Source organism: Thunnus thynnus, chromosome 18, assembly GCF_963924715.1.
Source record: "Thunnus thynnus chromosome 18, fThuThy2.1, whole genome shotgun sequence".
Lineage (NCBI taxonomy): Eukaryota > Metazoa > Chordata > Actinopteri > Scombriformes > Scombridae > Thunnus > Thunnus thynnus.
Window position 1 is genome coordinate 23,224,654 of NC_089534.1, and position 27,295 is coordinate 23,251,948.

Sequence of the window (27,295 nt, forward strand, 5' to 3'; positions counted from 1 at the left end):
CTAATGTTCCATGCTCATAACTAACAGTCATGGGACCGCAGAAATAAGGGATTTGGGTGGATTCTTGAAGGAAGTTTTTGTTGGAGATCAGGTTCCTCACATCCCACAAGGCCTGTCATGTTTCAGCACGGAAAAAGAGGGAAATGCTGTAAAAATATCATTGCAGCAGGACATCAGGGCTGTCGCCACAGCTTGCTGCAAGAAGGCTATCATCTGTTTTCTTCCACAACACACCTGCATAACCCTTTGTGAGATATTAAAATCTGGAGATCAGTAACAAGTATTTTAAAAAGTATTAAGTATTTTAAAACTGATTTCTAATTTTAACAGATAGTAGTAGTACAAAACAGGTAACTTGGGGCATGTCAGGGGTATTATTCCTGTCCTTACACCTTTTTTTGACATCTGTACCCTATATTAAATATATTCTACAGTAAAGTTTAGGCCACATTTTTTGGCAGATTACCTATGCTAAAACAACAGGGTAAATCTAGACAATCAAATATCTTTGAGTCAGTGGCAGCAAACCTCAAGAATCTAATGGGAGGAGTTGACATGTGTTTTGAATTAAATGATAAAACCACTCCCTTTTCTTCACAGGGCAACAATAGCACTGCATTGCTTTAAAAGTACAGTAGGATACTCACAAGACTGTTAAAAAAAGCTTTTATTGAAGTTCAATGCAAGCCAGTCGCATTTCATAACAACACACAATTTTACAAAAAAATAGTATGTTTCCCTTTTTGTAAAGCTACTTTTCTGTGATATAAACGATTATTTGTGTATGTATTATAAGATGTAAACCCTCTTAAAAATGATTACTCCGTTATCAAAATTGATTAGACACTGTAGCAAATGTAACACTTGTGTTGCACAAAAACAAACTGTAACTCAGCGCTACCTTTGTGTTAATCGTTTTATCACTTTTTTACACAATTACCAACATTTTATGTGTTGAATGAATTTCATTAATCTCCTGTCTGTCGTACCTCTTAAAGAAGCAGTATATTTTTATTCAATTTCTTTCTGAGAGTTAGATGAGAAGATCAATACCACTTTTGTTTAGCATAAAGACTGAAAGCATTAGGAAACAGCTAGCCTGGCTCTTTCTAAAGCTCAAAAATACACCTACTAGCAGAAACACAGAAATGTCAAAATGACAACTTAGGATTTTAGAGGCAGTTGCATGCACAGTAACACCACAACAGCTTCCTGAAGATGCTCTGCACAAAAAACAACAACCTTATAACCATAAATTGCCATTTTTACATTTATGTTTGGGTATGGACTAATCAAAAAAGATACATTGTGTTAATCAGTCAACTTTGGACAGAGCTAGGCTAGCTGTTTCCCCTTGCCTCCAGTCTTTATGCTAAGCTAGGCTAATCACTTCCTGGCTTTAGCTCCGTTCTTACCACACAGACATAAGAGTGGTATCAATCTTCTGTCTTATTTTCACAATGAAAGAAAATGTATTTCCCAAAATGTTTTCCCAAGAATGTCAAGAGGAGTCAAGAAGTTATTTTCTTCATTCTTACTTATTCAACAGCAACAATAGAAGTAAACATATCGTACTATGTAAAATAGGTTAATGGTCACCAGAGCATTCAAATGGAAATTTAGACTGGAAGGGCCTAAACTCTGTATCCTCAAATCTTCAATTCTTCAGACTTCATAAAATTACTGTTTTACCAGCAGATGAAAAAGGCTTCAGAGTACCTGCTCTGAAATAAAATGGACAAAAATGCTTAAATTTTACTCTTAAAGAACCAATAAAGTGCCATCCAACAGAAAAGGATGTGTCAACATGAATATAATGTAAAAAGAAGCAGATTTTTTGTGTCCTTATACTAGTGCATGGGAATGTAAACCCTTGAGTAGTCTGGTGGCCTGGATGGGAAACCACCACTACTTTAGTCTAATTCTCCTCCTATTTATTATGTCCCATGTGGGTTTGGTGGCTCCACAACAACCTCTCACCCCTTCTTCCCTTCCAGTACATTCAAATTCAGTAACGGGCATGATTTCTCACCATCTATTTGAAGTTTTTCACCCTGGTAAAAGCTCATTGTTTGTTATTTGTATATGGACTGCCAGGTGGATGAGGGAAGACCCATCACAAGTAGTGATGAAATCCAAGTGTTGGATGAAGGCAGTTTCTCCTCATACCAACATACAAAGTCTAACCAAACAATCCATTTTTGTCCTGGGTATTCAAGACAAAAAATGGTCAATGAAAGTCAATGAAAAAACAAAGGAAACAACAGTTCAGTCTGTGGCAGCAGTTCTGTTTTCTATTTTTTAGACCTTCCTCTTGATTTACCTTAGCTTGCTAAGTCATTTCATCGGGGGAATGCCCGTCTTTTCATGCCCCGTCTTCGTCCCAAATTTGATCTGCTGCATTTGGTTTGGTTATTAAGTTCTTCATTGTCTTGCACAATCCCATAGAAATGGAATAAGAGTTTTTTCTCCTCATCAGCTGCTGCATCACCAGTCACGATGGATAATACTCCTTCAGTTTATATCTGATAATCATTCTTTTGTGCCTTATAAATCACCTCTGAGTCCTACTGTCTCTTGGATCCAGCAGCAGGCTCGGTTCGCTGCTGGATGTTGAGTTGGTCATGGGGATACGGCAATCCTGGAGGTCCAGGGGTTCCTGGTGGTCCAGGTGGCCCAACTGGCCCTGGTTTTCCTCTTGGCCCTGTTGGCCCAATGATGCCTGGTAGTCCTGCCTGGCCCTGGATCCCTTGAGGTCCTGTTGGTCCTGGGAGCCCATCTTTACCAGAGGGGCCCATGTCACCTTTCTGGCCCCTCTCACCACGCAGTCCTGGCTGACCAAGAGATCCCTTGGCTCCTTTGGCGCCTACTGCCCCTCTATTGCCACTGGGTCCTGTTTCACCTGGTACACCTTTAAGCCCAATAGGCCCCTTCTCTCCGGGGGATCCGCGACTTCCTACAGGACCTCGGTCACCTTTGCTCCCAGTCAGTCCCATAGGTCCTTTTGTGCCAGTCTCACCACGGTTCCCCTTGGGCCCTGGTGGTCCTGGAGCACCTGTTGAGAGAAGATGGTGAGGTCAAGTTGAAAAGGAAAGTGTAAACAGGCATTCAACTTATATTTATAAACCACAACATCTAGTGTACCTTTTAGTATAGTGAGGTTCTTTATGATATGTGTATGGTGTGTATCCACCAGCTTCATCTCCTCCATCACCATGGACAGATTCCTGACATCCATATCCAGCCGGACATTCAACAACATGTTCTGCTGCCTCAGTGTGTCGGCCAAGTGGAGGAGTAACAAGACAGTATTGTTCATATTCTGCAGAAAGTAAATGGTTGTGAGAATAAAGATATGATACAAAAGAAGAAAATGTGCAAGAACACAAATACAAATAACAAGGAGGAGAAAGAAAGAGAAATTCAATTACAAGGAGAAGTCAGGTAATATTATGTGCAAACAAATTACATCCACTGTATGGACTGTGTGTCAAAAAAATGCACAAGTCAGCTTAACTAACCTTTACGCTAACAACTTTTAAATAAATGAACACTTTGTCACAAACATATCAAAGCATGACAGAAAAAAATCATATATAGACAATGGCGTAGTCCCACATATGTGGCCAAGAAATCAATTGTATTATGAGATTTTTAGACCAATCAAATTCCTGAGCTGCCAGTCAAGTAAGGAGTGTGTCTAATGTTGTATGCAGATGACACCGTATTTGGTACAGTAAAAGGATTTCAATTCTAACCTGAATATATTTTGTGTGTGTATTTGTATTTGTCTTTATATACGTTATCACCAAGTAATGAAAAAGTTCTTGTGTGGTTCCAACCTGTAGATCTTCTGTTTGTCTGTTCAGGCGGCCCTGGCAGGACGAGCTCTCGATGTTGATATACTTGTACATGCTCTGGACATGGCTGACGGTGGCATTGATGCTGGAGGATAATGTCTCGATCTCCATCTCGATGGAGTTCAGACGACCATCCAAGGCAGAGAAACGTTCACCTGTCCGGTTTTCATAGTACCTAAAAGGGATGGTTGAGTGAGGGTTTCTTCCTGTACAGACATTGTTACTTCTAGAATGATAATACTCTTTCTTGCTTGTTGGTATACTATATATTAATCATGTTGTAGGGATTTACCTCCCATTTGGGCACAAAAATTGGTCCTCATGAGGTAAGTTTTTGTTGTATGGTAGGGTTAATTTTAGAGTTAATGTTAGAATTAGACTTAAGTCAAGGATAGGGTAAATATACTATAAGCCTTTAAGGAATTAATGCAAGTCAGTACAATTTTATCACAAGTATAGTGGTAGAGCTGCAACAATTAGCCAATTAATTGATCAATAGAAAATTAATGGGCACCTATTTTGATAATATATTATTCTTTTTGGTAATATTTCAAGCAAAAATGCCAAATATTCTCTGGTTCCAGCTTCTCAGATTTGAGGATTTTGTGCTTTTATATGTATAACAATCATTTCAAAATCTATAGGTATTGGACTATTGGTAGAACAAAACAAGCAAATTGAAGGTATCACAGAGAGCTCTATGAAATTGTGAATGAGGTTTTTTCACAATTTTTAACTTTTCATAAACCAAACAACTAATCAAGAAAATAATCGGCAAATTGATTGATCATGAAAAACCTATATATATTAATACAAATTTCTGTGCATGTGTATCACCTGGAATGGTAGTGAAGGTCATGCATGTTCTCCTCATGTTCATCCATGAAAGAGGTCACATTATCGAGCTGCATCTGCAGGTTCATCACCTGAAAACACACACACATATGTAGTACTTCTATACTTATGAGGACCCACTGACATATGCTAGTCCCTAACAATCACAACTAATCCCGACCCATTCCCAAATTGGTGTACAAGTGACAACTAGTGTTTAAGCTGCAAATAGATGTTTTAATTCTCAACCTGTTTGTGCAGTTCACAAGGTTCTGTTTTTTTATCAGAAGTGTTTCCCTTCACATGCTATAAAACCTATCTGTAATACTGATCTAGACAGAAAAATAATGAACTTGCATCCAGATCCTGAACCTCATATGTTCATGAATACATAAGACTAAACAAACTCACACACACACACACACACATACCTGCTGATTGAGGTCGTTGAGCATCTCACTGGACATGGCTATTCTCTGGTGATCTGCTACGATGTTGTTTTGGAGGAAGCGCATGTTTTGCACGGTGCTGCTAGCATTGGATTTCATCGCGCTCAGAACTCGGCTGTAGTTCTGCCAGTCGCTGGTCAACTTCTGGAGGACCAGAGTCTCCTCTTCTGCTTTCCTCTGCAGGGCGTGTATCCACATTGAGCTGGAGAGCAGAAGGAAGCACAAAGGACATGTGAGGTGCAGTGGATAAAATGTCAAGCTATGTTCACATTATTGCCTTTATCAGACAGTGCTATATTTGCTATATTTTTCTTTTTACTAATGAATTTTTACTATTTTAGAAGCAGTCAAAAAGTGGATTATGACTTGATATTTTGAGAAACTCTTACACTGACTATCTGTTTGATTAATTTACCTACATGCCTGCTTGGCTGTAACCAGGAAATAAGTTTTCCCTGTTCGTAAATATGCTACACATTGCAAAAATAAAAAGGCATCTGGTGATATTATCATCCCATTCAAATTTCTAATAGTATCTCATAACAGCATGGATGATAAAATCCTAAGTCATATACTGGTTTAAAGTCACAGCTGTGCCTTTGTCAAATGGGAAAACCCAGTTGTTATTCTTACTGTGGTTTGGCTCCATAAATAAAGATTTGCTTATGAGGCTTGTCAAAAAATGGCAATTATGACTAAGACCCTGGCTTCTTGCCTACTGTCAGCAATTGAAGTTCCCACTTTGCTCAGTTCAGTAAAAGGTCATGAACACATGCTGTAAATATAGCTGAAGAGAAATTATACTTATCTAGCAGTTGTGCTGTTTCTGATAATACCTTATGCACACTGTTCTGATTCAGGATTGTGGAAATTACTATCAAGTTTTAAGTTAAAAATACTAATTTCCGAGTTACAGTATCTGTCCAAATGTCTCTGCCCTCAGCTTTTCACTCACCTTAGCGCCACAGTGGTGTTAACTTGCTGTGCGGTAGCTTTGATGTCATACTGATCCTCTGTCAGAGTTTTCATCTTCTCGACAGTTTCCTCAATCACGTCCTTCCAGCCCTCCACCCGATCCAGGTATCTTTCCAGAGACTGATTGAGAAGTTTGATTGACATGAGGTGGTTTTGCATGTCGCGAGTCAGCCGGGTGCTGGTAGCTTTTAGGGTGGTCTGGCTTTGAGAGGCATGGTCCAGGACCTGAGGGAGGATCAGAGAGGAGCGACAGATTGTACCTGTATTTTTTTTGGTTGCTGGGATGATAATAAAAAATTAATTCGATAAAAACTATGAGTCACTATTTTACGGTTAGTGCTGAGATGATTCAGTAATTTGCAGATTGACAGAAGATTTAAAAAACAATTATTCTGACAATAATTTAAGCTTCTCAAATGTGAGGATCTGCTGCTTCTCACAGTTTTAAATAATTGTAAATTGAGTATCTTTGGATTTTGGACTGTTGATAGAATCAAAAAACAAAACAAAACAAAACAAAACAACTTAATTGTGATCCAATGTACCTGCTCCTGTCCCAGTATCATTTTCTGGATTTCTTCAAACTCTTTCTTCAGCCTGCTGATCTCCTCACTGTACAGAGTCACATCCAGACAGCCTGAGCAGTTAGAGGCTGAGCTCAGATCTGAGAGACAGACAAAGAAAAGAAAGAGAGTGAACATATGGCAGTGAGGCACTATGGGAAAAAAATTCTAGATGACTGTACATGTTATATAGCAAAATGTCTGGTAACCATATGTTTGCGAGAGAGAAAGATATCTTCTGAATTCCCCTGACATCACACTCAATCATCCTTACTGCTTCACAAATCACAAATGACCTTTAAAACCTGGTACATACTGTATGCAGTATGTTTGCAGTTGACAGAACAATTTCACCACAAAGTCCATTTACAGTAGAAGCTGTTCTGGAGGTTTAATTCCTATCACACAATCTGAGGAAGACACTAAATATTACTAAATTTAACTAAGTAAATAAATAACTGGACCTTGCAGTGAGATTGTTTTTAATCAACTGCTCTTTCCTAGGTCAAGGATAAACTTTTAATCTCAATTTTTAAACCACCATGGAAGAGAATCCTTTTGGTACTCAGATAAATGGATTTTTAAACATCTTTCATTCCAATTGCAACTGGCAAAAACACTCAAAAGCTCCAAATTAGCATCATTTTGTCAAATTAACTTCTGAACAATAAACAATCTCAAGGGTCTTTGTATTTTGCTTTTTTTGTTCTTGATGATTCTTTACAGTACCAGAAAACAGCTGTTTTAAGCTCTTTGGTGCTATAAATGAATCAATTTAGAATGCTTCTGTACAGTAACATACCACAGTTTTTCTACATACATTACATTCTTAAAATATATGAAAATATATTTTAAGAATGTATGATGAAATTCTTCAAATCAGTAGGACAGTAAATTAACTCTTCTTTTGATTGATTACTTCAATCTTCAAAAATCCATTTTTTTCTGTGTTATATCTGTAATCGCTGTATAAAGCCTTGCTGAGTCAGTATAAAAAAATGACCATTTGTGAGTCAAGCTATTTTACCCTCTATTCCTTGCTGAGCCGTGGTGATCTTCTTGTGGTAGACAGACTCCTTCTCAGCCAGGTTGTCAACCTTCCTGAACACTGCAGACACAAGAAAGTTAATATATTTAAGGAAGCATGTCCTGTAATTTTAGAAATATTAAATATTAACATAATATTAAATTAACTTTTAACATGAAGAACAAATGCTAACGTAATTCAAAAACAGCATTGAGCAGTATCACTAATCGTGGCACTCAGTGAGCCAAAATGACAAGAAAGGATGGTTGAATGTCGAAGAATAGATAATTTTACCTAATATCCTAATTTTTCCTTTTTTTCATATTTGTAAAACTTTCCTCGAGCTGAGAAAAGTAATTTAAAAATCTGTGACATTACCACAATGTAAAGTCTATGGGCCAACAGCAGAAACATTACTGTGCATATTCAGTGGGCCGCACAACACAGAAGAAAACCTAGAAGCTAGAGACTTTTTTGGCGCATGCGCAAGGCAAGCAATTCCTATTGGACTAGTGCCATTTTCAGTCTAGTATCCAGCTCTTATAATACATCTGTGATTACCATCACCAGTTCCTTGCTGTTAACAGGAAATAGGAAGTATTTTAAGGAGTAAAAACAAAAAGTTGTAATTTAAGCCCTGACAAGAAAACATGTCAAGTTTTCATTAGTTAACAAATGCAACTAAAACACTGATGAATGATGGTTTAGCCAGCTGGCCAGGTCCTGCCCCCCTCCCTACATATTTCCCAAAAGAGCAACAACAATTTTGTGAGTGTGAGTTTTTGTGTGTTTGAGCATACATTTGTGAGTTTAAGTTTGTAACACTGTGTATTTGCACACTTTTTTCTGCATCCTAACCACTGACTCAGGGGAATAATGTAGGTCTGCTTGCATTTATAAATGTTTCCATATGCGTTCTGCACATACCACCTATTAGCTCCTGTGACAGTGATGCTGAACATGACTCATGGCTTTTGATAGATTCTGTGCAATGATGCTAAAAGCAACAAACAAGATTGAATGAATTAATTCCATAAAACGCGATTTTGTAAGATTGAGATTGAGAGATTGTGTGTAAATCTACCACTACAGTTTTCTATACACACATTACTTGAAAAAATGTTTTTCCCCCAATAAAATGTTTCATCTTGTATAGCAGAGTGCTGAATACATGTGCTACAATACAATTCATCCATGTTTGTTACTAAACAGATTAATTCTGAATTATTTATTATTAAACAGATGTTCAGCTGGGAATGGAAAATCAAAGGTTACTGGTGTCTGTTTTTCCTTGTGCACATGCACAGTTAGTTCCAGCCAAGTGCAATATGTTTTCTGTTGATACTGAAGAGTTTTAGTGCTTTGGTGTTGAACAGCTGGTAAGTTGACATAAACATAAACTGGGTTCTGTTTCTGCTTGTATTGTAATGTTTGTGTCAGCACACATCTGTAAGATGTTTGTAAAATGCCGATATACCGTAGTTATTTTTGGATGCTCAGTTGTCTTTGATGGTGCTCAATATACTGTATAAAAATGATGACCCCCAGAATATATTTGTGTAATGTCTTTTGTCACAGATTGTTAAAATTCTCAGTGAACGTAACATTAGCAAGCTTAAGTGTTACCCAAATTGCAATAAGATTGATATAAAACAAAAGTTAACTAGACTTAAGGTACATTATTGTAAAATAAATAGTAAAATAACGAAAAAATTGGATTTAACTGCTAGCATAATGTTAGACAAGCTGTCAAATTAGTTAATGCTAGTTAGCAAACATTGTATCTCATGCCAGGAAAACACATTAGCTAAGTCCCTATTCAGGGTCCACATCAATAAAAGTAAAAAGAGTAAAATATCAGTGACAGCTAGCCCAATTTTAATTTATAAAATATTTCTTACACATTAGCCTCAGACAGCTAGCTTAGTGCAATAGCTAACCTAGTTAGCAGTCAACAGATTGTAGAAAAATAAATTTAATATTTCAAATTACAATCAGACACAAAATAGCTACCCACAGATAAGGGAGCATAGGATAAGGCATTTTAAGGAAGGATGTCTTTGTTTAATGGTCACGAATCTGACAAAATGGTGGATGTAGCTATCAATGTCAGTTAAACTGCAACTGCTACAGAACTATGCCTTTAGCGGTTGTTACTAGCAACAGCATGTACAACTACTGGTGGTGAACACAAACCTTAGTGAGTTCACATGTACAGTATTTCTACATGTTTCCAGCACATTTGTTAAGAAAAAGTCAATGTAATCCCTGCACATAGTTTGCAGCAGAGCTTTGACAAGACAGGACTTCATTACCTTTCTGTACATGTATGTAAATTCAACCTTGTGTGTGTTGTGGGATTTTGCGTCACTCTACCAAGTCTCACTGTCTCCTGAGATGCCTGAACAGTAGTAAAAGATTAAGATTTACAGCTTTCAAACCCAATAAAGAGTGATGTTAATGTAAAAAGCATCTGTTGGCACTGAGCAGCAGTCAGGTAAAACAGGGCACACAGGACCTGTGTCCATATTTTGACCTACGGAAGTTAAATGTGCTGTGTTTTATTAAGACATACATACAAAGTGGAGTCTGTCATTTTCCCATGACAAGCCCACTTCATATCAGCCTTAATCAGTGGGAATATCTGACAAATCACAGGGTCCCTGTAGGGAACGACTGATTTTAAGGGCTGGTTGCAGTCAGAGGTGGAGATAATATCTGGAGATTTTTTCATTTTAGACTGGTACTAATGTGGTATGCTCACTTTGTGGTAACAGCTCACTTTTGACTTTACTGCAAGCTAAATAACAGAGCTAAACTAGCCTTGGGTGCCGGTAAGTACTAAGGTTGCAGGGTGAAAATCAAAAATTAAAAACAGAGCTCACCGAGTGATGCCAGCACTGCAACGGTAATGATGAGAAATGCAATAAATCCATAGAGGACTTTGACAGCCAGTTGGAGTGAGTGGCTCTGCTGGCACCTCACACAGCCACCTCTGGTACGACCTGGACACACATTAAATAGATGGACGCATGCAATAATGAAAGTTTGAATGAATTACTCAATACAAACAATAATGCACAATTTTAAAAAAAAACCTATAAAACTTGGATAACTTTAGCAAGATCAGTTTAGCAATTTGCAGATAATTGTAACCAGTGGTGGAAGAAGTATTCAAATCATTTACTTACTGGAAAAGTTGCAATACCGCAAGACAAAAATACTCCATTTTATACTGCATTCAATGGACAATTCTGGTTTATAACATGGATCTTATTTTCATAGTTTTGAGCTTCATTTCTGTTAGTAATAAATGCACTCAATAAGTTAATAGCTGAGAGTTGGGAATGCAACAAAATTCCTTAAAATGGGGCAACAAACATGAGCATTAAGATGATCACTTATTTGGACTTATTTGGAAGAGAAAACGAAGGCGAACGGCAAAACTATTACCAAAACTGTTTGTTGTAAACATCCATCACAGTTTATATACTGATTCTTTGTTAGACTATGACATAATGTGTGCAATGAGGGATTATTATTGAGCTTTTGAGTACTATATTGCTGGTTTGTTTACAACCTGTGTCGATCATATGACCTCTCCTGTTTTTTACCCCATAAGACTTAGTTGTAGTGACTTTGGCGAGTATGATATTATCATAAGTGATATAAATGATGGCTAAAACTACAAAAGTAAGACAAGTTGTATTAAACTGGAATTATAATTTAAGTACTATACTTAAAGTTAATAAAAGGGATAAAACTGAGAGGCTGAATGTGGTGAGATGTGGAGCAGATGTGGATCTGATACATAATGTTGTCATTGGCAGATGTACAAACACACACACACAAAAAGTCATACTCAGGCATTCATACACAAGACATGCGTGCACACAATCTCACTGGTTTAAAAAAAACATAATACAGATGACCATGTTTGTTGTTGTTAAGACTTGTGTGCATGAGGCCTTCACCTCTAAATGAAGGTATTTCCTCCTCCTCGCCAGTGAGATCCTCCTCTGAAAAACAAGACAAGGAAAAAATGCAAACATGAGATATTGAAAACATGGTGTTCTACTACTGACCAAATAACATAGTAGTTTTTAGTGTCATGTGATTCTTTTAAAATCATGAAAATTACTGAGAACCACTTATATTTCACTTTTCTTAACAAAGACATCATGGACAATTTTGCTTGAATCACAGTCCTAGAAATTGCAGGTTGTAAATGCAAAAGATGAACTCCCTTGAAAGCATTTACAAGCTCATTAACCTTTCTCGGAAACCAATTAAGGTGAATCTTATGAGAAAAATTAATATCATGGTTGTGTCATGTACATGGTTATGGTTTGTGTGCAGAGACAAGGGCAGCAAAGAGCTAACGCAATATTGTAGAAATTGCATCACACATCTTTCCCAAATTCACCTGCAGACTTTGCATTTAATAGACAGTACCATGTTTATCATGTGACATACAGTACATCATGTGTAATGAACTGTCTCAGCTCAAGGCAATAGAACAGTTTGACTTTTACCTTTGAAAAGCTGGTTCTCGTATCCTCCATAGTTATCTGACAAAGAAAAAGAAAGTGAGACATAAAACAGACGTTTTCAAAAAACAAAGCTGACTGAAACCAATTCTTCTGGAGCCACCAACAAGTTGTATTACTGCTGTCATAAATCATACAAACCAGCTGCCTCACAATCCCCCACAGTCTCCCCCTATTGTACTCAGTGTGTTCAGTATGAGACTTAGCATAGCACAACTCCATGTTTTTGTTCTGCTCAAATATTTTCTCTGAGCTGTTGCACACTCAGGAGAAACAGCTCCATAGTGGTGCAAAGCATGAGAACAGTTGTTGGTTTTGTGTGCTTATTCTGTGGGGGAGTATTGTGTGTCCATGGAGGCTGTCATCGCATACTCTGGCTGAAGTAAGAAGCATAACTTCCAACCAGAGAGTCTAATAAACCGCACAAGGTCAGTTTACTTTAAAATCCCAGACTTACATTCAACTTCATGTTTTAATAACTGTATGTAACAGCAACGACATGTGGACCATATACCGCACGTCGCCACCCAAAGTGCTACCCAACCCCACACCAGAGGCAATGTGGGTGTGGCGCTTCATGTGAGGAAACTAAAACACTCAGTGGAGCTGCATGGGAGGCTGTTTCTGAGGGAAAAGAGCTGGAAAGGACACACAACTCACACAGGAAAAAGAGAGTTTGGCAAGTTGCTGACTAGCTGAAGAGAGACAGTTGGACACCCTACCATGCTCCGGTGTTGACGCTGCCAAAAGGAGCTGGCCTTTAAGCAAAGAGTGTCAGACTGCTGAAACATTGCTACATAATGTAATGTATGTCGTCACATTACAGACATGTTTGACTTTGTGATGATGTTTTTGATTGTGGAAATGTAGAAAATGCGTTGAGTGACACTAGACAGATGTGGAGTGTTTTAAAGGAATATTACACCAAAGACTTATGTACTAATATTCAGCACCTGTAGGCTTAAAATGTGGCTCTGAAAGGTATCGAGAGTTCTCCTTGTTGCATGCAAATGTGGCATCGCGTTAGTTTAGGCATCAGCTGATTGGCATCAACTATTACATTCATGCATCATCATATGTGGCCTATGACTGGCCACATATGGTGACATATGACTACCTCCAACCTCCTCCTTATTAAATTAGTTTTTAATTGATGTTCATGTATGTGTTTGTTAAGGAGGGATTAGCACCCTTTTTCCTGCTCATACTCTTTCAGAGCTCCCTCAAAAAGCAGAGCCTTTTCCCACCAAGTTTAACTCTACAACCATTTGCGGTAGACTGATTGATTTTATTTGACAGTTCACTTTAAAAACATGCCATGGCATTGAATGCGTACATGAAAGGAAAAGCCAGGATAACACAATAAAGCCCAGAGGCTTATTTCCATTGTGGTCCCTTTGGGGATGGGGGCTGCGCAGGGGAGGGGTCAAGACAGCAGATCTGACATGGCAAGAATGACTCAAAAACATTAATCAAAACAAGAATATAATACACTCAGCAAGTTATTCATTTTATTAACAACATCAGTCACTACCTGTGCTTCACTGGACAGTGCATGGCCCTACTCGCCACTCAGTTAATAAAACTAATTAATTACTCTGTACATCACAGATCAATAAATTAACATTACCTCACAGCCCCCTCTGCTGAATATCCTTCACCTGGATGAAATATTTTTTTTGGTATTGAGGACAGCACCATGCACAACTCAATCTGAGAGACTCTTGCCTGTACTTTCAACCGCCCAAGGCTCTAAAAGTGAGAAGGGTCAAGTTGAGTTCTGATGGGGAGTTTCAGAACAACCCTAACTACCTTGTTTTGCAAAGTCTGAAGTCTATTTTTAAGGGTAGAAGTTTGGCCATTGAACCATGAACAGCAGGTGTAGTCAAAATAAGGTTGGACAAGAGCTCCTGCCAGGGTCACCACTACTTTCCTGTCAAGAAATTCAGAAATTCTGGCTAAGAAGCATGTTCTCTGATTGACCCTGGTGAGGACCTTTTCCGCCTGGCCCACTCCTGACATATGACTAACCACAGCTAAGGTAATTGTGAATGGTTGATTCCTTAACTTAAGTCTCTGACTAAACTGTGGTGCCTTGCGTTGGTTGCAGGAAGTGAAAGCTGTGAATTTAGCAATATTTTTTAAAAATACCAAATTAGTGTTTGGAACATAGTGAGCATGTGGATGGACAGCGATGAAATGGAATATGCTGCACTTGTGGTTTGAGAGGAAACTGAGTCACTGCTTAAATCCTTTACAATTCTTGTGAATCCAAGTGGACAAAATCTGTCGTCCTGCACAAAAGAGACAAGCTACAAACTTTTCAGAACCACCTTTCAAGTTTATGAATGTTCAGTGTGCTTGGTACTCAAAGCACAGGTTTTCCTTGAAGCAGTTAACATGTGGACATTGCTGTAGGTCAGAAGTTGCAATACTTACCAGAAGGGATGCTATAGCCTGAATTAGCAGATGTATAAAGTGTGACTTGTTTTGTCTGACACTTCCACTGTGTTTACTCAGCAGACTCAGAGATGAACTCTTTTTGGTCTCTTTAGTGTGTTGTTATGAAACTATAAAGATCCCTTCACTGGTTTACACTTAATTCTAAGTTATTTTTCTGTTTTATTCCATTACTTAAGCCAAAACAAAATATTGCAAAATTTCTTAAACCAAGATGTCTGCAGTGGATCAATCTCTGTGGTTAACCACGTAATCAGTTCAACACGAAGAGAAGTCTGGCCTCTGATAAGGAGACGACAAGAGAAAAATGGCTGGTAAGGGAAACTGCATGCAATCCATGATGATGTTTTGAAGGTCAGAAACATAATTTGTCATGATAGAAGTATATTTTTGAAGACAGAAATGTATTCAGCACTTCTCCAAAACTATGTGAGTTCAAGTACTTTATGTAAAACTAATTAGCAAATGCACATGTGGCATTCATTTACACAGTGAACACTTTACCTTCATTCACTGTCTAAGAGAAGCAATTGACAGTGCAAGTACCATAATGGGATAGGTGGTAACACAAACAAGATCAGCACTGGAATGAAAGCTGAAGATTTTAATATTATGTTTTCCACAAGTGAATCTAAAGTTTTGAGAGAGCAAATCAACACACTTGGTCTGCAAAAGCCTTGATGAGGTGAATGTTTATGTGAGGCAGCGGTGGAACAGCTGAGGTCAGTTCTGGGTGGACAAGTCACAAAACACTGAGGCTGACATAATGATGGAGGGAGGAGAGAGGAGGGAGAGGAAAAACTGAAGGAGAGGTGGAGGCGACCACATCCAAAGAACTAAAAGACAGAAATGTGGAACGGACATCAAAGATAGAGAGAGACAGAACTGCACAATAAATAATATTCAAAACACTCAGAAGTGGCTCACCAGTTTCCATCTCATGGTACTGGACCTCACCTGCACAAACTGTAGTGTTGGTTTGCTGACATATCAAGCCAGAACTGGCCTTTTATTAGAAACATTAACTAACAGGCTCCTACACTACAGGGAGCACAATATTTCATTTGACTGTGATGGGAGGTTTTGATTCATTTCCACACAAGAACACTTGAATATGTCTCACTGATATTGGGCTTGAAATGAGGCCATCCTTATAGTACAGTATTCTAAATGACAAAACAGATTGTTTTTAATTTTGTGTCAAAATGCCTTCAATCTGCCACCTCTAAAATTTGGTTAAGTTTAGGTACAAAAACTGCTTGGTTAGGAAAAAACTGTAGTCATGGAAAAGAAACCAATGTTTATTGTTGGTAGGAGAAGGGATGCCTACAGTGGCCTCCTGTGTCAACGTATCAAAAAAGGAGGAGTCCGCAGATGTTGCTCTTGGCCTTAAAACTGCACTAATCTATTTTAGATTAACCAACAGATGAAATGACTATGTGTAATGTGAATTGGGTCGCTCACAGTGGTGCACACAGAGAATTATCACTCAACTTTGTGGTTCCCCAGCATTTAACTCATTGTTTTGGTTATACGGCCTACAATTTTACTGTTGTGGTCCAGTCTCAGTACTCTCATCAACCCTATTTCCAGCAGAGCTGTTTTCAGCAAAAAAAAAAAAAGCTGACAAACCCACTGTATGCTATGTGTCCAGCACAAAGGGGCCGACAGACAAAATTAGTGACAAGTTGGTGGAGCACTAAGCAGCTAAAACGCCAGATATTTCCCTCTGGAACTGGAGTTGATGAAGACCAAAACATGCTAAAAGGAGACAGAATATTGGTCTTATATTCATCAGTTAGACACAAACACAACTACAAATAAATGCAACTGTTTGCTGACATGTTCGCCACAACAACTTAATAAGGTGATTCTAATCTGTTCCACTGCTACCAAAGGCCTATAAAATCAATTGGAACAGACAAAATTGTTTTTTAAAAGAGAACAACGGAGAGTCTTACAGTATCCATTTTGTTAGTATTATTATCTTGTAAATGAAAACTCATGACTTCAGTTTGAAAGCTGTAGCAATAGTAGCAAGAGCCTAACAAGAGTATAGTAAGGGATCTAACATCATGTACTGTCATTATTCTGGGTTTCAGTGGAGAGTTTCACAGACTTTCCCACCCTTGACTAAGATAGATTTTTGGTAGAAAAACTAAATTCTTATCATTTTTTGGACTCCTGCAACATGAAAATGGTCAGATTCAGGGTTTGAGTGTCAGCGCATTATTTACTATTGGAAGCTGAAATCCAAAATATTACAATCAGTATCAACCCTCAAGTATCTGTCTACTCCCCAGTCCTACCCACTGACTTATTGGCCTGATCATCTATCTCCTCCTTGTCTAGCCTGTTTCACCTCCCTCCCTCTTTCTTTCTCCTCCTGCCTGTTGCTTTTTTCTCTCCTCATGGTTTCCTTGCTCTCTGTGGAAAAACCCTCATGTCTGTCTCGTTAGTGAGGAAGTCAACCTGTCCAACACACACAGAGCAGAACTAAGCTGACAGCAGCACAACATAACCCCACCAGGTCACACCTACAGTACGTATGTAGGCAGGCCATGGCAAAACACTGTGGAACTACTAAAAAGTGTGAATCAGTGGACAAACGGTTTCTTTGTCAAATTTTTGGTTTAAGTGCTTGAAAATCAAGTGAATCTTTTTCCCAAGATTAAACAAACAACCGCGTTAATCCTGCATGACCTGTTTAAGAGATAACAAACACTGTTTTCTGTAAAAGGGTTGGATGAGATAACTCCAAACCTCACAATGAGAACTCAGTCCAAAAGTATTGGATTTCTGTGCTCTACTTTCTATAAACAAACAGTCAGAAAATCACTTAAGTGTTTGAAATAACTGCTGCTAGATGTTACATCTCGCAGGCTTATTAATATAAACTGAAGTTTATAGTTCCCAACCTAGGGAACCAACAAGGTGTGGTAAGATCAATTTGAAGGCTTGCAATATAGAAAACAGAAAAAATACATTTCTGCGTAACTAAATTATTTTCTTTAATTTTTATTTTATTTTTGTAAAATATTGGATAATTGCCCTAAAAAAAATTTGAAATAAAGAAGGAAAAAAAATGTCTTTTGAACATATGCAACCAATAAGGCATGAGCCAAACTGCTTGGGAAGCAATGGGATATACTTCATAGAAACAGTGCTACTTTTCTCTATTACAATTGCAAATATTTAACATGTTGCAACCACAGCAGAGACAGCTATGTGTAAGATGTAACTCTAAAGCTAAAAACAAGAACATTGAGGTTGGATGATTTTGCAATACCCTGGATTAAGTTCAGTGGCAGCATTTACTTTTTTATATCCAATGCCAATGTTTTTGAAGTTCTTGCTCACTAATATATCTATGCATGGCAACTATGGTGTGGGTAATGTAAGGGAAAGATCATGGTTAGGGTTAATAAAAAGGCCAACCTTAATTGCAGGTCTGATCTCCTGTATGAAAGTCAGATTTGCTACACGCCTATCCACTGCCCTGACCTTCACACCCTTACTTTCAGCCTTGGTATTTCCTACATAGCCATAATTCCTGGTTATACTGGGCTGGTAAGGTAATATAGCCACCATGCCTTAGTATAAAAATCATAAAGTAAACGCTAGATTGGATGAATAATAAGTATGACCGATCCTAATTTAGCTTGTTAGTGATATCAGCAATGTCCATTTACAATGTCCAACATTTAAAAGCTCTCTTCAGTTTGCTTAGGACCTAAACCTGCAGCATAAAGAAACTTTAAATAACAGAATAGATCATAAAAACACATACGTCGAGGTCAGCTGAGTAATTGGAAGATTGAGAAATATATACAAAGTCTTGATGCAACTGCAAATTAAATATGGATTTTTTTGCAGTACAGTGCTGTGCAAAATAGACCAAACGAGACATGGTTTTTTGGGTTGTTTATCCAGACTGTGAGCAGACTGAGGATGGAAAAGTTTGATTGCACTTTGAGTACACAGAGAGCCCAAAAATTGTACACTTAACTGTGAGAAGAAGTAAATATACTGTAAGGATGTGTATTTGCAGCAGATGCTTGGAAAATGCATTGAAACAAAATCTAATAAAACTAAACATTTCCAAAAGCTACTTTCAGCGAGAAAACTACAACACTGCAAACTCAGGATGTAGCTTTGACCAGTGGATAATTCAATAAAAGTACGACAAGGACAGTGACAAATCATATTACAAAGCTACTGTGAGTCCTGTTTTGACAACGAGGCAGTTGCAACAGCGTACCGTAAGTTCGAACTTAGCCTCGCTATAACGTGAGTGTGTACTGAGTGGAAATTTACGCATCACTAAATTAAAATCAGTTGCACAACACAAACTAGTTCTTGTAGGTCTTTATAGAGATTAGTTGTTACTAAATATTTAAAATGCTAACTATCAGGTGGAACTGTTGCGTAAACTAGCTGAATGAACTAACTAACAAAGGTAACGTTAGCTCACTACTATGAAATTACAAAACTTTAATTCAATAGCATCAGACTGTATGACCAAATAATGTGGGTTTGCGTTGCATTGTCAGATATTTCCCTCTCATGGTAAACTGCATGAATACAACTAATTTAAAAACACGTTTCTCCAGGTCTGAAGGAATAAATAAAACAAAATTAATCATTCACAAAGAATTGGCAGTTAAGTTTATTTTATCTTTTGGCCCCCTTAAACTGTTACTTTTTTGAAGTTACAATACAGCTTGTGACAGATGTTTCCTAGCAACCAATTTACACATTACTAAAGTAATTACATGTTGTAAATTTTTTACCTAAGAAAGACTTTCACACTCCATCACAAACTTAGTGATGGATGGATTTATGAACAGCTGATGCGACCCAGTCCTGGTCTCTTGGTTTTGTCATTCTTTAACTTGGAAAGCAGCTCATGACTTTGCCCTGGTCAAGTTTTCCTGGGCTAAAAGTGATACTGCTACTAGCCACAGAAATACAAACATTTGTCAAATGTTGCTTTGAGTACATTTTGTGTGTTTGAAAAGTTCTTGGCCACTGCCCTTGTTAAGAGTATGGATGGTGCAAGATGAATAATAAATAATAATAAGAAGAAGAATATGAACTTTGGTGAGATAAATTCTTAAATGCAGATTTACGAGAAGATAACAATACCAAAATTTTCATCATTTGAACAACTATGAAGTCTTTTTTTGTTGATATCTTAATACATATTGCTGTACACTTCCAGCTGATGTCTTGCTACTGAAGTGTTTACATGCTCATCTGTTAATGTGTCAGCTTACCAACACATCAGTCTCTCCAGGCTGATGTGTGCACAACATACTGTGCACCTTAGAAAATCTTTAAAAGTTACTGTATGAAATGGTTTAAACAGCAGGCTACAATGCTCCTACACAAGACAATCAGCTAACCCTTAAAAGACCTTCTTAAACATTCACAAAGGAGCTTGTTGAGTTTTCTGTGAATGTCAGTGTGAATTCCCAGTCACTATCCTCTGTGCTCAGGTCCAGATGGTCCACCTACGAAATAGTCAAGGCTAGCAGAAAGTTAAAACAGCACACCCACAAGTCATGAGAGAGATGTGTTACAGGCCACTTTACTTTACATTTCTAACCAGTTCAATAAGAATGCACATGCAGGTGAATTTGAGTATCAGTTACAAAGTTTTCCACAGGGTGATGAGCAAGTGAAAGCACGGCTAGAAGATAAACTATAAAATGCAAACTAATACTGTCAGGATGTTGGTCTTCACCCACATGGAGATAATCATCCTCCCTCCCTCCATCCTGTTTCACCATTGGACCTTTGGTGTTTGTGAACATGGCGCCAGGCCTGTACTTGTGTCAGCAAACCATCTGCGCCACTCCATGTTTGTGGTTCCTCTGTGGTGGTTCCTCTCAGGGGGTTTTGGACTTTCCAAACCCAATGCCCACCCTTGTCCACCCTTCATTCCCCTTCTGGACTTTGCTTTTGCCAGAGGATTGTGCAAAATGTTATCCTTGGTGAGTAACATACGCTGAATGTCTCCTAACTTCACCACATGACTCCATGATGTGACTTAACATACAAATAGAGATCCACTCCACATGAAGCTGCATAGATACAACAACATGTCCTTTTCAATGTTCCTTTCCTTAACTTAGCTCGAGTTAAATTACTTTGACCAGAAAATCCCCTTCAAGAACCTCAGCAAATCCCAGTATTAAATGAAACCAGGAGTCATGAGATGGGCTCTGCTCCAGGTCAGAGTGGAGGTCTTGACCACGACTCGTAAAGCCAAATGAGTCCTTTTCCAAACCTCTGCTGACATCCAAGTCATTTAGGTGCCCTCTGACTGGAATGTGTGGTCTCCTCACAAAACTATAAACGCCTGGTATGTGTTGCTGCAGACTGCGAAGCTGAAGTTATAGTTAAGCCATTACAAGAGAATGTTCTTTTATTGTGGTTTGGCAGTGAAACTGGAGATTTTTACAGTCACAATACCGTAAACGCATCATGTTTTCTCAGGACTAAATCGCTTTGGACGGCAAGGCTGGGACAGAGAGACAAGCCTGGTTAGGTTTACGGGGCTGTGAGGCCAAAGGGCGTGTACAATATTCTTTAATGCTTTATTTGAGGGTCTCTCAGCTTGTGTTTTTCACTTTCCACAGTGAGATGACATAAAGGTAAGAATGGAAAAAGCTTTCTAAAAGGAAGTTAAAACATATGGTTAAAAGTATATGTACACCCGAATTAAGAATATGGACACCCAGTTAAGTTCTTCCACATGAAACTGGGAAAACTATTTCTGCTTTATGGACCTGGACTGGGTTGCACCAGCTATTCGTAAATCCATCACTAAGTTTGTGCATAAAATCCTTCCTAAGTATCCGATTTACTAACATTGCACCATTAAAATTTAAGACTAATCCTTTGTGAATGTAGGTTTGCCTTTGTTTATATCAAGAAATAATATACCTGGAGAAATATGTGTGTTTTAGAATTAATAGTATTAATGCAGTTCACAGTGAGGGTGAAATATCAAGCTAAATGTCATCATTTGGTCATTAATGTTAGTGGCAAAAAGTTTTGTAATTTGATGTTTAGTGTGTTTTTTTCTGTGAAATTTAAAGTTTCAGGTCAGATATGTTGACCATATTCCATATTACCTTGTTTACTCTTCAGTCTTAATGGGTCAGATATTAGTAAGCTAATGTTAGCTTTTTCAGTTGGTTCATCAGCTAGCTTACACGACAGTTCCATTACAGGTAATAGCTGTAGCCTAAATATTTAATAACTACCATTGATCGCTATGTAAGAATTAGTTTGTGTGGTGCAACCAGTTTTAATTAGTGATGTGTAAATCTCACAGCTAGCTGTGCAGTTCAAACATAGCTTAGTTAAACCATTAGTGTATACACATCACAGAATTATAGTTGGTTGCTCCACATACATACGTTTTTACATAGTTATGTCACTAAAAAAAATACAATTAGTAAGTGCCAAGTGTAGTCACATAGCTAACGGAAACAACTGCCAAAGCTAACGTTAGCTTTCTAATATACTGTTCAGATTGAAAAAAAGTGAGTGATAGGTGATGGTCGTCAAAATGCTGCTTAATAAGCATGTGAACTGGGAAGATTTACATTACATTTCACAAAAATAACACTCAAATGACCATTATGCCAATACGGTTAGACAACATGACCAAATAACATCAGCAAGTTAGCTTACTTGGATATTTCTTTCTCAATATATACTGCATGAGCACCAGTAAGTCCCCATGTATGCAGATTAAAAAGTCATACCTTAATTGTCAGTTAAGTTTAATATACCTCTTGACCCCTTACACTGTTATTATTGGATGTTATAGTTTGTAATACTACAGTGACTTCTTGTTTATATAGTTGATTGCTTTTAAAGGACAGAGTCCTATTCCTGTATAGGAATGCCCACATACCTTTAGCCAGCATAATTCAACTCATCTATAAAGATTAGATGATCTACCACCACATTGGAATTAAATTGAAGAAAAAGCACATTCAGCATTTTTGTGTATAGTGCTAGAGTGTAACAACAAAAAAACGTCCAGCAGCAATATTTAGATAATGAATCAAATTGAGCAAAAATAAATAAGGGCACACTGGATACCAAATCAATATGACATTCAGATATTATGTCTCCTTGTTCTCCTTTCAATTCAAATTCAAAATGCTTTGACTGTAAATATATAACACTGCCACAGCAGAAATGGTTTTGAAAAAAGAAGATCTGCCTCCCCTTCTCTTCTTTGCTCACTCTTTCCTTCTGCTTTGCCAACTATACACCTGTCTCTCCTCCTCCCCCTTCCCCTTCTGAGCGCCCTCCTCCCCGGACCTAGTAGGAATGTATGAGGCAGCATGTTTTGTTCTGGTTGAGCTGGGCTGGACTCATTCTCAGCAAGACTGGAAACCACATTAACAGACCTCCTGTACTGTTTGGCTGAGAAGTACACTGTATATGTTCTTGGAGTTAATTTGCTGTATCGTCTTGTGGCTCAAGTCAGCTTCACTCCCCCAGACTTTTCAGGAGCAAAGACACAACTGGAGTTGGGCGGGAGTTTCATATGATTTCCTTTTATTGCTAGTAATAAGCTCACCATGATTTGCCTTCATTTGTAATGTCACTGGTAAAATCCAAAACACACATTCATTGATGTGAAACATGGTACACATCCAGATTTTCCATGAGTTAGTGATTAGAAACCATATTCGGTAACTGAAATACTAAACAATTACAACATAATATAAACGTTTTACTACTTTCTGTCACTAATTGTAATAATGCACTCGATGAACCTATATTTATTGCACAGAGTAGCCACCTTTGATATGTGTATTTTTGTGGCTTTTGTGATTTGTTACACGCTTTCCTGTTATTCGCTTTATTGCCAAGAGTAGGATGAGAAGATTGATATCATTCTGTATGCCAAGAATGAAGGTACTATAAGAAGATGGTTAGCTTAGCTTAGCATAAAGTTTGGATGCAGGGAGAAACAGCTAGCCTGGCTTTGTCCAAAAGGAAATCTGTACAAAAATCAAATTGTAACCCCCTTCGGTTTGTGAGTGGATTAAATAAAAATTGGGTCAAATATATTCGTATTTTAGAACTTTGGAGAGAGCCAAGTTTCCCTTTGCTCAGTCTATATATTAAGCTAAACTAAGCTAGTCATGTGCTTTTGATTTTTAATATCTCCACTTCCTACTGCTATGCAAAAGTGAAGCCAAAATATCTCCTTTCCAGGAGCTGCCATCTTGCTTGTGCGACGTCATTTGGAGGCAGAGTCTTTGCAGTGGAGTCAGTTGGCGGGATGATGGCCTGCGCAACATGCCCCCTCAGCCATTCTGCCGCCTGATGCAGGTTTGAGAGCGCCTGTCACAACTGTCAATCATGACATCAGACCCCCTTTCTGTATCATCAAATAACTAATTAAAAACAAACCTATGAGAAAAATTAGTACTTGGACAAACATCAGCATGTTAAGCACTATCTGAAATGACAGAACCCATCTTTGGGAAAAATTTATTTGACGTGTACTTTGATTTTTTAGTTTGGCTTATGTCCCATCCACTAACATGGAGGGGGCAGGACTAATGACCTATACTGCAGCCAGCCACCAGGGGGCGATGGAGATGTTTTGGCTTCACTTTTTGGGCACTGTCAGAATGTCCATCTTTATATACAGTCAATGTGCCATTACTATATTTAGTGTACTAACATGACAATGGTATTGGTGTGGTATTAAACCTGTAAACCTCAGCAAGAGAGCAAATAAGTGTATTACACAAAATGCTGAATTATTAGGCTACTGTACACTCACTGCAACATCCAAATTATTTATTTAGACTAAAATGAAGTAAACTGCAGCACTTCGCAAGTAAGTCAGACAAGTTTGTTGTAAATAAAATGATAACTTAGACCTTTTTTGGACACAGCTTGTGTTGACATTCATGGTCCACAGCCAGCCTGGGTTAAAGGGCCAGTATACTCCATCAGAAGTGCTTATTGGGCAGTCGCATAGCTTCGGAAACCCCCTCTCCCTGACATCTTTTTGACACTGGATTAGGAGAAGCTGCATAGGACCAAAACAGACAATTCTACATTCACCCTCCACTTACTTTAGTGGTTGCCACACTTCTCTCTCTAGCTCTCTTTTCTTTTTTATTGATGCAACTATTTCTGTCACTTTTCATCTGTACCATTGAACAACACTATGAATACGTTCCCAAAGAGAACTGTAAACACTTTTGATTTCTGACGTGGTTGGACAACACGTCATATGAACTACTTCTGATCAACCATAAACGGTTAGGATTTGTTGTCGGTATCACTGGATGGTAGACATGAGAATTATCCCCACTCATCAGCACTATTTTTTGGTCAATTTAGTACTATTATGTGATTATGAACAAAAATCTTTTCCCAGAAAACTCCTCTAGTTCCCCAACATGGCAAATTTGGAAGAAACAGTAGATAAACTAAGTCATAACATTAGCAGTGATAGTCATCATGACATTACAGTGGCCATACTAATAAGCGCTACCTCAAAGCTAGAACGTCATCAAAACAAAACCAAAGATAACAATCATCATGAAAGCACAGAGATGCCACAGTGCGATCTGCAGGAAAAGCAGTGGTTTAACACCACACCAATCAATGCAGGGAAGAAAAAAAGCTGATAAAAAAGCAAATTAAGAACTTGCAGGTTAACACCTCAAAGTTTGAGAGAGGAGTGCTACAGATTTCATTTTACAATAAACACAAATAAATAAATAAATCTATCATATTCCAGTTACTCTTGGTAATAAATACAGTATGTCATTTCTTAACATCTTTTCAAGCTGTTAACCCATGTGGGATTTCTTCCCACTCCTTCTCATTCCCTCTCTGTTATCCCCTCTTTCCCACTGTACCCTCCCATCTCTGTCAGCCTTTGACTCCTCATACCTCTGCAGCTCTGCACACTCTACAGTAAGCCTAGAAACCATGTAAGAGTCCCTGCCCCTCTTCAAAGCCACTGGCAGCTCTCGTTTCATGCCATGTTATGAGAACGCTCAAATTCAAATGTTATGTTTTCACTCGCGCTCTTTTAAAGGGGTTATTAAGTCAAACTGTGGCAGATTGGCAGGGCTAGAGAACATTTTATGTTTTATTAAAGGGGTTGTGGTGTGCACACACACACTAACACACACACACACACACACACACACACACACACACACACACACACACACATATAGAGAGATTTAAAGCTGACTGATCAAAGTCTCACATCCAAGAACAACAAACCACCACTTTCTCAGGATCCACACTGCCAAAGTTTTGGAGCAGAGCACAGATGAGAAGCATATGTGGTCGCTGATACCCTGTGCAGGTGCCTGACTGCATGCCACCATGGCAGGTACTGTTTAGGTTTTGGTGAGAAGAAAGATGTAGTAGGAAATGTGTAGGTGCTAAGAATGAAATAACTGAAAAAAGTCAGAGAAATCCACTTTACCTTTCATGATTCCTTGCTCAAGTTTTCTGTATAAACAGCTTGTCCAGTTTACTGATGCTCAGCTTGATTGTTGTGGTAATGGTGGTGGTGATGTTGCAGTCGTCTTCACCTTTTTTTCCCCTCACAAAACAAGTGTCCAAGAACAGCTAAAGTAGTCAGCAATTTACCATTTAGGTGTCAGCATTCATTTTCCAGTTGTCGGCAAATTTCCAAAATGAGAAGAAAGCCAAAAAGTCCCAAAATGTCCTACTTCCACAGATGTGAAAAGCAAAAGAGGTGCTGCACCTCAGCTCAGCTCATGAATGCAGGATTCAGCTGCATTTATTACCAGCCTATATGAGCAAAAGATGCACGTCTGCAACTTAAAAAACAGGCTGAATTCTAGATTAATTAAAGTCTTCTTGAAGGTCTATCAGTGCTGAAAACTACACAAAGTTTTTAACGTGTGTGTGTCTGCCTGCAGCTCTCTGGCATCATCCCTCTCCTTTCCATAGCCTGAGGAAACTAAACCTCCTCAGACGGAAACCATGTGCAACTTTAGAGAAGGAGGGAGGGAGAGAGAAATGGAGCAAGGAGGGATGAAGAAAAGGAAGAAGGGTGGTAAGAAAGAAGGAGAGAGAGAGAGAAAGATGGGAGGGGAACAAAGAAACTGGAAAATGAGGGAGGGACTGGAAAAGGGACAGGATGAGAAGAAAAAAAAAAGGAAAGGGAGGGGTAGAGAGAGGGAGGGAGGGTTCATGTGTTTTGTTGAGAGTCAGTTTTGTGGCCGAGGCTAATTGCTAACAAATGTTCTAACATCGTGGAGTGAGCACCTTGAATATCTGTGGCCTTGGCCTGCGAGACAGGAAATAGTTTCTGCGAACACACACCTACACACAAACACACACAGACACATGTCAAAGCTATAATCCCTACCTGGCACCAGTTTGCACTCTTCTTAGTTTTCTCCCAATAACCTCGACTACCAGTGTCTAAAACTTACAGCAGGTGTAACTCTCGCACCAACATACACATCTGGCCATCCAGCTGACGAGGCAACTCTATCGGCTGTCTGGCATTGTAGAT

General features: G+C 38.4%; 1 protein-coding gene and 1 long non-coding RNA gene across 3 annotated transcripts; one reads left to right on the top strand and one right to left on the bottom strand.

Annotated features, from left to right (window-relative positions):
• Positions 1-656: 656 nt before the first annotated feature.
• scara3 (scavenger receptor class A, member 3) lies at positions 657-26,695 on the bottom strand. Its single transcript, XM_067571996.1, has 12 exons — positions 26,231-26,695; positions 12,244-12,279; positions 11,683-11,727; positions 10,594-10,713; positions 7,709-7,789; positions 6,664-6,782; positions 6,099-6,343; positions 5,126-5,345; positions 4,698-4,786; positions 3,843-4,035; positions 3,145-3,322; positions 657-3,055 (listed from the first exon to the last, which is right to left on the bottom strand). The coding sequence occupies exons 1-12, from the start codon at positions 26,235-26,237 to the stop codon at positions 2,568-2,570; spliced, it is 1,821 nt and encodes a 606-aa protein (XP_067428097.1). The 5' UTR covers positions 26,238-26,695; the 3' UTR covers positions 657-2,567.
• LOC137169047 (uncharacterized) lies at positions 19,376-26,794 on the top strand. 2 transcript variants are annotated; one of them, XR_010924388.1, is made up of 3 exons: positions 19,376-20,717; positions 23,977-24,093; positions 26,694-26,794. It is a non-coding gene; the product is annotated as an uncharacterized lncRNA (long non-coding RNA). The 2 variants fall into 2 exon arrangements; XR_010924387.1 differs by lacking the exon at positions 19,376-20,717 and adding an exon at positions 20,743-21,380.
• The last annotated feature ends 501 nt before the right edge of the window (positions 26,795-27,295 follow it).

Excerpts from the sequence above, each read along its gene's own strand:
- scara3 (XM_067571996.1), bottom strand. Across the intron at positions 11,728-12,243 it reads CGAGAACCAGCTTTTCAAAG|AGGAGGATCTCACTGGCGAG; the intron begins GTAAAAGTCAAA and ends CTTGTTTTTCAG. Across the intron at positions 5,346-6,098 it reads AACACCACTGTGGCGCTAAG|CTCAATGTGGATACACGCCC; the intron begins GTGAGTGAAAAG and ends TCTGCTCTCCAG.